Raw genomic sequence first — 11,994 nt, 5'->3', positions numbered from 1 at the left:
AAAAATTATTTGATTAGGAAAACATAATCTCATCAATTTGCTCATTAATTAGGACTAAAAGACACACCTTGCAGACACTTTGCACTAAATAATTGTGATTTTATTTTTCTTTCACAAAATACAAAGATTTGCACCACATGATTGTAGTATTCTAACATATGAAAATTTCAAAGGTGTTCGTGGGGTCAGGGGAAGTTACACAATGTGGATTTTATCATTCTTAGTATTGAAGGGCCATGACGAAGTAGACTGACCCTGGCTAACATGCGGGTTATTGCTTAGAACTTGCATATACTTTAAAATGGCACACATACAAATGTACAAACATTTCAAAATTGTAATGAAAATACCAAAAGACATTTATTATCCCTTCAAATAAAGCACAATCTGAAAACAAAATAAGATAATAAATTGTACTGTAATTACTGACAAGCCATTGTAACACAGATTTATAAATAAGTCTAAAATTTTGTAAGTAAAACAAAATTCTTTCATCTTATGGAAATAAATTAGAAAGTATGTTCTCAAAATAGGAAGCATATTTTGAGAGGCCTTAAACTCTGTATAATAATATTATATATTATATTCTCAGAAAAGTTTGTATATATCACTGTAGCTATTGCATGTAATGCCGTTTTCAAGTAGCATTTTTTTTTCAAATAAAATCTATGTCTATATGTTCTTTTTACAAATTCTTATGATTACAAAAAAATTCTCATAACATCTTAGTCTTAGGTTTTATCCACATGAAAATTCCTTTAAGTTAAAAGTAGACATAATCATTCCAGAAACAAACCAAGCAAAGGACAAGAATATGCAGCACATTTTGTTTACAGCTCTATTTCTATGTTTAATTAACCAAAAAGTAGCAAATGATAGTAATACATGCTTAGTTACAGAATTACATAAAAATATTTCAAAGTACAGATGATGTTTAACAAGTTCCTAGCCAGAGGTATAGCACTTATAAATGTGAGAGTCAGAAATGCTTCTCATTGCTTTTGGTCTTGTGTAGCATAGGGCCTGATAGCAATGCCGCTGCTCAGAGCGTAAGTGTAAACATTTTCAACACCAACAGGCCTACTGCTGTCCACAGTATCCTCCAACCCAGGTGTGGCAGACTGTCCATAAGAAGAGGCTAGAAAGAAGGAGGGTTCAAGTCCTTGGGTGCTTTCCTCTGGGCAGCACCAAGTCATTTGTTAGCTAGTAAGCTTATTTTTAAAGAAATGTTACCCAGGACTGGAGAGATGGCTTAGCAGGTAAGGCATCTGCCTGCAAAGCCTAAGGACCTAAGTTAGATTCCCCAGAACCCACGTAAGCCAGATGCACATGGTGGTGCCTGCATCTGGGGTTTGTTTGCAGTGGCTGGAGGCCATGGCATGCCCATTCTCTCTCCTGTGTGTGTGTGTCTCTCTCTCAAATAAATAAATAAATAAAGTTTTAAAGAAATATTACAATAAAGTCAGTTCTATTGAACAGGCTCTAAAATAATTCAGTCAGACCTTCCCCTCCACAGCTCAGTTTTCCCTCCTCGCTGATGTCTTGGGGTCTAGGGAGAATATTTATATAATTTACGAGCCTACAATAAATCCTCAGCTGAAACACTTTACAAAACTTATTGCTAAACCAGTTTAAGAGAAAAAAATTATAGATGTTTCTTAATAAAGCCATAATTAGCTTTGCTTCATGTTGTAAACAGGTATTATTAAATGCTGACTGGCTTCCTGTAGCCTTTTCATAAATTGTGGTTTGACTGATCTTTCCTTAAACTTCCTACAAGGCTTTTTTGTTTTGCAATGAGAGAACCTATTTGTAAACTTTGAAACTTGCCACATAAAACTGAGACACTTACAGAGGACATCTTAGAAGTTGACATAGAACAATGTTGACACAAGGGAGGAGGCTGGCTGATGATCTCTGTGGGTCATAGAAGGAAGGGATGGATTGGGGGGGGAGGTTGCCAAAAGAACATTCTAACTGGAGGGAGAGCTATCCTCTGTGAAGGAAAAGCAGTCTTGCTATCTCTTCCAACTCCAGTGTTTGTGGGCTTTTCTTGTCTCTGCACATGTGCTTTGCACCAAAATCTGCCTTCAGTAGCTTGACTTAAGCCAGCTGTGGATAAGGCTGAGAGGTGGGTGTGCACTCAGAGTCTGAACGCTGGGAGGTTGTCACCGGTGTGCTAGCTGATGCCTGCTGAGAAACACCACACCACTCTTCTGCAAAATAAGATGCTCCCTTTTGATGGTGTCCAAAACATAAACATACACAGCTTCTATGAAATATTAATGTCAACAACTATGTGGGCTTTTCAAATTCACAAAACAGACTAACCAACTTGAAGCCAGTTAAGATACATATTTACATATCTGTACCCACACATTTATGTTAGTAGGGTCTTTGGGAACATGTTTATTTCCCTTGAAAATAAAAGGAAAAAAACATGTACATTCCAACAATACTTTTCCCTCTTTTCCACAAGGGTGATGTTTCAAACACGTAAAAAATGCTCTCAACAGTAAAAATAGTGAAGTACTGGTCTTCAAATGTCTCAGCGGAAATATGCAATTTAAAAGCTGACACTTTAGCAAAATCTTTATTTGAGTCAAATAAATTCTTAATTGCTAGGAAAGAATTTCATTCAAATACATATAAACTAGGCAATTTTAAAACTAGACCTTTAAGACAGTACTGGGTCACACATAACCATAGACTAATGAAATAACATAACAGTAGGAATAAACACTTAATGAACATACTGTAATTAAGCTTGAGTAAATTTCTTTGTATTCATATATAACTCCATTATAAATTTTTGTTGTTGTTGTTTTGGAGGTAGGGTTTCACTGTAGCCCAGGCTGACCTGGAATTCACTATGTAGTCTGGCCTTGAACTCACAGTGATCCTCCTACCTCTGCCTCCTGAGTGCTGGGATTAAAGGTGTGCACCACCACACCCGACTCCATTATAAAGTTTAAATAAATGCAAACAAATTTTTAAAAGATTGAAGACATGAGGACACAAACTCTATAAACCCAAGCTCATTTTTTAAAAATTCTCACAAATATTTAATGCTGGATCTATGATCTTACATGCTATCACTTGATTTTCATTCACTTTTAAGTTTCACAAGAACTTTAATTTTCTAGAACATTACACATTCAGATTGTCACTAATCTTTTCTAGAAAAATAGAATTGCTTATAAATTTATACCAATTTGCTTTTATTTTCTATAAATATTTGAAGAGTTGTTAAATATCAGAATGCCTAATAGAATCATTCAAATGAACCCATGTAGCCAAAATACTTAATACCTAAAATATCTAGCAAAATTTTGTCACTCAACAAATGAAAAGTTCATTGTTTAACAAATGATATGTTCTGTCTTTATTTGCATTTTAAGTCAGTAAGTACAATCACAGAACAGCAAGTTACAGCTCCTATAATGATCTGACTTAACGCAGCATGGCAGTTTGGGGCGTTCCCTTTCAGGTCTGCTGCATGAAGAAATGCAAAGAGATGACCTCTGACTACTAATTCTGAAAAAGACTGCTGACTGAGGACATGACAAATCTTAGTTTAAAATTGCAATATTGCCAATTTACTTAGTTATTGAGGAACTATACCACTCAGTGAAAAGTAATGTGAGTAAAAACCAAAGTGAATTTTTATGCATGAAACAACTACCAATTCACTAACATCACTTCATATTGCCAGTGTTTTGATGGTGGGATTAAAACTTTGTGTTTAGAGCTATAACAATATCCAAAACGTCAAAAATATTGATCTCAAAATTTATTTCTCTCTAAATAAATTTTCAAAATAGTTTTATAATATAAATGTCTTCCTTTCTTTAAAAAAAAAAAAAAACACCATGCTTGCAAAAGACCCAGGAACAGAGTACAATCAATTGCTCTCCTTTTCCCTCTAGACAACCAGCACATATTTGAGTGCCTAGGATGTGGAGCCTTAAATTTACTAAGTGGTTATCAGAGTAACATTAGCTGCTTTAAAAACAAACTTCTTTCTTTTCATTACTTTGTCTTCAAAGCTAAATGTACAATGACAATCAATTTTTTTCATGTAGTTGATTGAAAGTTCAGTTCTCATTATTGAATATACTAGGACCTATCAGATTACTTGTATTGGAAATTAAATCAAATATCTTGGTTACATTCAGCTAGCCTCCTTTCATCATCATATGAACCAAGACAGTGAGTCAAACACTCTCCTTCAAAATAAGAATCCAAATTAATTAGCTCTTTTGGTTTAAGTTCAAGTATTCACCACTAGTTGAGTTAAATCTCTCTTTTTTAAAGAACAATCATTAAAATCAAGTACTTCAGAAAAATAAATAAAGGCAATAATAATTTTATAATTCCATATTTGGATTGCAAGAACCAAAGTAAAGTAAACATACACATAAAACCAATCACTCGTCTTCACTTAGGGGCGATATTTGATGGCAGTCAGAACACGTGGAGAAAGTGCCTATGTCCCTGTGCGGTAGGCAAGGCAGGAATGGAAAGTACTCAGAACACTGGCTAAGCCAGCCTGGTCATGAATCCTGATGACTGTGGGGTAGGTCTCACCCACCGGAGGCCCACTTTAGGAACATGGCACTCACACACCTCTACTGCAGAAGCCTGGCACTGATGGTGACAAGACCTGAACTTGGGAGATTGTGCAGACAGAGAAGGGGCGAGGGACGCAGAAGGAGCGGCAGTTAAAGCCTGTCCCGAGCGAGCGCTTGTGCCACATAAGCACTCATCTGCCAACATGCAGTTTTAGGAGACACTGATCCTGTAAGACGGTGTAGATGACAGATATCTCTTAAGCCTCATGAAAAATAAAAGCAATAATTTGATAAAGTGTTAAAAATAAAATGACATCTGAAAAAAAAAATCTTGCAATGCAGGAGTTATTTCCCAGGACTAAGCTAATGAAATATTCTCAAAGTGAGTAAAAGTCTTCATTGTGAATAGATGAGTGCATATCTGAAATGAAAAAAAAATATGTCATTTACTCGCCAGGTAAAAAGAGCATGTTGACCCTGTAGAAACTGAAACGAGGCGGCATGGCAAAGCGCAGCTGCTTACAGCTTGCCCGTCGTTCCTCTCCTCTCCGCAAATCAGGCGGCGGCTCGGCAGTCATCGTCCCACACAGCAAAACAGCACTGTGTGCTAAGAGACTTCTGAAAAGTTTCACCACTATGTCATTTTTATTTCAACCTTTAATTTTTTACCCATGCTATAATGCAGAAGGAAAGAGGAAATCTTAGAATGAAAACTAGATTTTATTTTCTTTATCTTTCCTAAACGTAAAAAAGAAAGAAAGAAAACACTGAAGCCCTGAATAACAATTATAGTTAGTAAAGAAGTACAAGAACATGCCAGGAACTTGTCCTATTAGTAGATACAATGCGGGTAGTAATAAAGATTGCGCAGCTAAACAAAGGTGTTTGACAGAGCACACCTTCAGTCAAGTTTTCCATTCTGAAGACTTTTTTTGGCTTTCTCTTGTCTGATGAGAGAGATGACTTTGATGCATCCTTTAGAAATTTTGATCATCCACATGACATTCATCACATCCAACACAAAACAGGTGGAGATCCAGGTGCACTGGATCACAAGTCCAAGCCTTCGGAAGGCGTCTGTTCCATACACGGAGTAAATGAAGAAATACAAAGGAGGTATCGCAGCAATCCGCACGATGAAAAACACCACCGTCATAAGTATTCCATTGATGACATTGACTTTGGAAAACTTAGCGTATTTCAGAGTTTCAAAGAACCACCTAAAAAGAGAATTAAAGAAACATAATTTTTTTCTGTAACTTGAGAATCAATCAAATTTTTTTTAGTTTCTAGAAGTCAAGGAGCATCTTTGATAATTAAGACTGTGTGTCTAAGTGCACATATGTGTGCAGGCACATGTGGAAAACAACTTTGGTGATGCTCCTCAAGAACAATGTCCACTTAAAAATATTTATTTATTTATCTGAGAAAAAGCGCAGACAGAGGAGTGAGTATAGGCACCAGAGCCTCTTGCCACTGTAAGGAATTCCAGGCGCCTGTGCCACCTTGTGTATCTGGCTTCCTGTGGGTAGTGGGAAATCGAACCTAGACCCTCACGGTTTGCAAGCAAGCTCCTTTATCCACTGAGCCATCTCTCCAACCCCACTTTTTTTTAATTAAGTTACAAACTGTGTGAACAAATCATGTGTTGTTCACATTCCCATTGGATTATACCTATCTCCTCTCCCCCACGTTCATTCCACTGAGGTCCCTCCTCAGTGGGGCTACTGCTATTCACCATGGGATCATGATGTCCACTCTTTTTATTGAGACTATCTCATTGATCTAGAACTATGCAAGTAGGCTTGACTGGTGGACCAGTAAGCCTGGGGATCTTCCCATCTCTGGATCTCTGGAGCTGAGATTATATGAGCATTACACCACCATGCCCAGCTTTAAAAAAATTTACAACACAAAAGCCATGGGTTCTCGGGATCTAACTCAGGTCCTTATGCATCTGAAACAAGCACTTTACCAACTAACTATGACCCCAGCCATCGTCCTTAAACTTCAGATGCAGAGGGATTGTAAAAAATGACTCAGAAGTTAAAGGTGCTTGCCTACAAAGCCGGACAGCTTGGGTTTGATTCCCTAGCACCCAAATAATGCCAGTGGTAAAAGTGGCGCAAGCACCTAGTGTGTGTTTGTAGAGGCAAGAGACTCTGGAGTGCCTACCTCCACCCACACAAACACAAATAAAAATGGTTTGGAAAAAACTGATATAGAGAGGCAAGGTGTCTAGGAAAGCCAAGACAATACTGAAAGGAACACTTGACGGAGTCACACTTCTAGTTGCAGGACATTATCATCTGGCTAAGTAGATAGGATGGCATGTGCATTAGTGAAAGAACAAAGTATGTGACAGAGCAGAGCTCAGAAGTAACTGTACACAAATATACTCAACTGATTTTTGTGTTTTTTTTTTAAGGTAGGCTTTCACTCTAGCCCAGGCTGACCTGAAATTCACTATGTAGTCTCAGGGGGCCTTGAACTCATGGTGATCCTCCTACCTCTGCCTCCTGAGTGCTGGGATGTAAAGGTGTGCGCCACCACACCCAGCTTACCCAACTGGTTTTTTTTTTTAATTTTTATTTATTTATTTATTTGAGAGCGACAGACACAGAGAGAAAGACAGATAGAGGGAGAGAGAGAGAATGGGCACGCCAGGGCTTCCAGCCTCTGCAAACGAACTCCAGACGCGTGCGCCCCCTTGTGCATCTGGCTAACGTGGGACCTGGGGAACCGAGCCTCGAACCGGGGTCCTTAGGCTTCACAGGCAAGTGCTTAACCGCTAAGCCATCTCTCCAGCCCTTTTTTTTTTAAGCTTGCTAGGCTCTTGTGATGGTTAATCTGCATTGTTGATCTTTTAAAATATAGTTTATTTATTTATTTGAAAGAGAGAAAGAGAGAGACAATAGGCATGCCAGGGCCTCCAGCCACTGCAGACAAACTCCAGATGCATGCACCCCCTTGTGCATCTGGCATAAGTGGGTCCTGGAGAATCAAACCAGGATCCTTTGTCTTTGCAGGCAAATGTCTTAACTGCTAAAAGTAAAAGGCAACTCATAGACAAAGAACCTCTTCCAAATATCCACATGAGGGGGGGAAAAAAAGAATTTAAGCAGAGACTTTCTACCTTCCACAAAATGAACTTAAAATGATGACCTCACAGTGTCTGACACTACCTATACAAGGCCACCATAAAAGAGAGACTAATGGGGAGGGGGTTATGATGGAGAGTGGAGTTGCAAAGGAAAGGGAAAGTGGAAGAGAGGGAATTACCATGGTTTATTGTCTATAATTATGGAAGTTGTCAATAAAAACAATTAACTCAAAATGGATTAAAAACACATGCAATATGAAAAAGTGTACTTGCAGAAAAAAATTCTGCATGCCATCATCTTTAGTGATGATTTTTAGATACAACACCAAAAATGCAATCCATGGAAGACAAAAACTGACAAGATGGAAAAAATATGAAAGAGGATATACACACTGGGAGAAGAGACTTACAATATGTCTATACTTTAAAGCACTAGTATACCTAAGGTATACACAGAGTACTTAAAATGCAACAACGAGGAAACAGCCCCACTAAAACAAGGGTAGCGGATCTTAAAGACCTCACTAGGGAAGACAGACAGCATGCAGATGTTATCTATAGAAGCAAGCCTATTAAAAGATGCTTAAAACCCATTGGTTCATGTTAACCCAGGAAGTTTGATACCAGTCTAAGCTACATACTGAGATCCTATCTGCAAACAAAAAATAAACATGTTCAACACTGTCTGTCATTAGGAAAGTTTGAATACAATGAGATATTACTCTACCATCATTAAAATTACAAAAATTACACACACAAAAACCCCTGAGAGTTGATGAGATGTGAAGTCATAGGAACACTCAACTGCTTATGGAAATGCAAGGTAGTCACTTCAAAAGATAAGCAGCAGTTACAAAGCTAAAGTATTTACAGAAACAAGCTAGCTGTATTTTCAAGGGATTCAACTGCATAAACAGGAGGCTGGGGAGGTGGCTCAGCAGCTAAAGGTGCTTGCTTGCAAAGCCTGATGACCTGTGTTTCATTCCCCAGTAACCATATAAGCCAGATGCAAAAACTGGCATCATGGCATTTTGTGTGGTAATTTGAATGGATATCAACCAATAGATTCAATTTTATTAAAGCTTCTTGAGTGTTCAGCCACCTGCCGGGAGAAGGTGTCACAGGGCAACTCCTGGGGTCCAGCCCTAAGGTGTTTGTTACTGGGGGTGAATCTGAATTTCAGTGAAAGTATACAGCTTGCTTGGGCTCTGCCTGGGTTTCTGGAGTGTGTCTGTTTGTGATGCTAGTATGTCTCTCTCTCTCTGCATGGACCTGTGAAAGGGGGCCAGCTTCTGCCACAGTGGAGCTTCCCCGCTATCTTAAAGCCTCAAATGAAACCGGTTCTTCCTCCCATGAACTGTGTCTGGTTTGGAAGTTCATCCCAGCAACAGGCTGCTGACCATGACCGTCTGACACTCATTTGCAGCAGCAGTAAGCCCTGGTGTGCCCATACACACACAGGTGCAAATAAATCAAATGATTTTTTTATAGTAAAATGTTCCAAAATCCAACTGAATGCCACAAGTGGAAAATCCCATGTTACCTCATTACAGGTCACGGTCAAAATGCAGGGGCACTATTAATGGTATATAAAATTACCTTGAAGCAGATTGGAGGGCTGGTTTAGTGGTTAAAGCACTTGCCTGCAAAGCCTAAGGACACAGGTTCAATGCCCCAGGACCAATGTAAGCCAAATGCACAAGGTGGCCCATGTGTCTGTCGTTCATCTGCAGTGGCTAGAGCCCTGGTCTGCCCATTCTCTTTTCTCTCTCTCTCTCTCTCTCTTTGCCCCCTCTCTATATGCCTCTTTCTCTATGTATAGAATGTGCATAGAATGCATATGAAACACAAATAAATTTTGTATTTAGGCTCAGTCTCTTCCTCAAAATATCTCAGTATGCATATGCAAAAATACCAGACTTCTAAAAAAAAATACCTGAAACCTAAGCTTTTTAAATAAGCAATATTTTAACCTCTGTTTTGTGGCTGCTCAGTTGGACAGTACCAGGTTAGAGGCAGTACTGTGTCCAGTACCAACTCTAGACAAGAGGTTAGGGTAAAAAAAGCAGAGATAGAGAAGAGATGAGAGAGGTAAGAAATACTTAGGAGGGCTGGAGAGATGGCTTAGTGGGTAAGGCACTTGCCTGCAAAGCCTAATGACCCAGGTTTGATCCCCCAGTACCCACATAAAGCCAGACGCACAAAGTAGCCCATGCATCTGGAGTTTGTTTGCAGCAGTTGGAGGACCTAGTGCACCTGTTCTCACACACATACACACACTCTTTCTCTCCCCTTGCCAATAAATAAATAATAAATAAATATTTTAAAATAATCTGTAGGAGATACCATATGCTGAGCAGGGGTAACTGAGTGGACAACTGGGTTACCTACTGATCGAAAGGTCAGGAAGAACCAAGATTATGGCAAGTAGGTGGCCAAGCTGAATTGCAGCTTTCACTGCAAGATCTCAAAGAGGTATCTGTTTAGCTCTGTTCAGGGCAGCACTACTCACAACAGCCAAGAGGTACCAGCCACTCAAATATCCGTAGCAGAAAATGTGGGAGACGGACACAGAGAACAGCATGCAGTTTTTGTTTCATTGTATTTTGAGATAGGGGGGCTGGAGAGATGGCTTAGCGGTTAAGCGCTCGCCTGTGAAGCCTAAGGACCCCGGTTCGAGGCTCGGTTCCCCAGGTCCCACGTTAGCCAGATGCACAAGGGGGCGCACGCGTCTGGAGTTCGTTTGCAGAGGCTGGAAGCCCTGGCGCACCCATTCTCTCTCTCTCCCTCTATCTGTCTTTCTCTCTGTGTCTGTCTCTCTCAAATAAATAAATTAAAAAAAAATTGAGATAGGATCTCAACTATAGCACAGGCTGACCTGGAACTCACTCTATAGTCCCAAACTGGCCTCGAACTCTCAGAGGTCCTCCCACCTCTGCCTCCCAAGTGCTGGGATGAAAGGTGTGCACCACCATGCCCCACAAGTATATGGTGTTTTTTTTTTTTAATTTTTTGTTTATTTTTATTTATTTATTTGAAAGCAATGGACAGAGAGAGAGAGAGAAGGAGGCAGAGAGAGAGAGAGAGAATGGGCGCGCCAGGGCCTCCAGCCACTGCAAACGAACTCCAGACGCGTGCGCCCCCTTGTGCATCTGGCTAACATGGGTCCTGGAGAATCGAGCCTTGAACCAGGGTCCTTGGCCTTCACAGGCAAGTGCTTAACCGCTAAGCCATCTCTCCAGCCCAAGTATATGGTTTTTCAAAAGGAAAAACCATCACATGCTAGAACATGATGAATCATTAGAACATGATGCTAAGCAAAATAAGCCATCCACACAAGAGCATATATTATATTATTCCATTCATATAAGGCATCTAAAATATTCCTGGGTGGGGGAAAGATACAGGACTGCAAGATGACAAGGTTCTCGGTATATGATGCACAACAATATCATGCACTAAATACTACCCGACAGCACTCCTAAGATGGCTGAGGTGGCCAGAAGAGGGCTGGGTGAGGGCACTCAGCACTGAGGACGGAGAGCCTGAGGTCAATCACCAGACCCCATGCTACAAAATCAATAACTAAAGCTGCGGCGGGCTCCTGTAATCCCAGCTAGCTGATGCTGATGGTGAGATGGGCAGAAAAGACAGAGTTCCCAGAAAGCTCATGAGCACAGCAAAGAACAACAGACTGAGAATCTAGAGAGAGAAACCCTGCCTCAAAGGAGGAGGAAAGGCAGTGGGCCAGCCTGAAAGTGTCGTCTGACCTACACACACACACACACACACACACACACACACTCAGTGGACACATGTACCTGCACCCACATGCACATGAACACGCACATACCAAGCACATTAACATACAATACACACATGAGAGCTATAAAATGCTCTCCCGATGGCGCTCAGTGCTCTGCAGTGCTGCGGGGGGGGGGGGTGCTCTCTTCACCTGCACAGGCACTGGCAAACTGCCCATGCTGCCGCAAATAAGCCCTACCCACACTCACGCAAACACAGCGAGGAGAGCAGGACAGGGACTTGATGAGAAGGGTGCAGGGCAGTGGGAGTGGAAACGAGAGGGCAGTGGGTGAATATGATCAAAATACACTATGTACATGTAGGAAATTATGAAATAAAAATATTGTAAAATTATACATTGTAGTTACTTAGAGGTGAGTATTTAAATTCAAAGTAGTCTTTTAAATTAAAAATAAAGGACTGAGGCTGGAGAGATGGTTTAGCGGTTAAGTGCTTGCCTGTGAAGCCTAAGGACCCCGGTTCGAGGCTCAATTCCCCAGGACCCACGTTACC

The 11,994-nt window shown here is 40.3% G+C and overlaps 1 protein-coding gene across 2 annotated transcripts in view; it reads right to left on the bottom strand.

Moving 5' to 3' along the window:
• Positions 1–1,333: 1,333 nt before the first annotated feature.
• Positions 1,334–11,994, bottom strand: part of Tlcd4 (TLC domain containing 4) — an 86,775-nt gene continuing 76,114 nt past the window's right edge. For both annotated transcript variants that reach the window (XM_045138585.1, XM_045138586.1), the window contains exon 7: positions 1,334–5,794. In XM_045138585.1, the coding sequence (XP_044994520.1) occupies positions 5,476–5,794 (319 nt within the window). In that variant the 3' untranslated portion in view covers positions 1,334–5,475. The remainder of the gene's footprint in view (positions 5,795–11,994) is intronic.

Source organism: Jaculus jaculus, chromosome 19 (assembly GCF_020740685.1).
Source record: "Jaculus jaculus isolate mJacJac1 chromosome 19, mJacJac1.mat.Y.cur, whole genome shotgun sequence".
Lineage (NCBI taxonomy): Eukaryota > Metazoa > Chordata > Mammalia > Rodentia > Dipodidae > Jaculus > Jaculus jaculus.
Note: the sequence above shows the minus strand (reverse complement) of the source record. Positions and strands in the feature narration are given on the sequence as shown.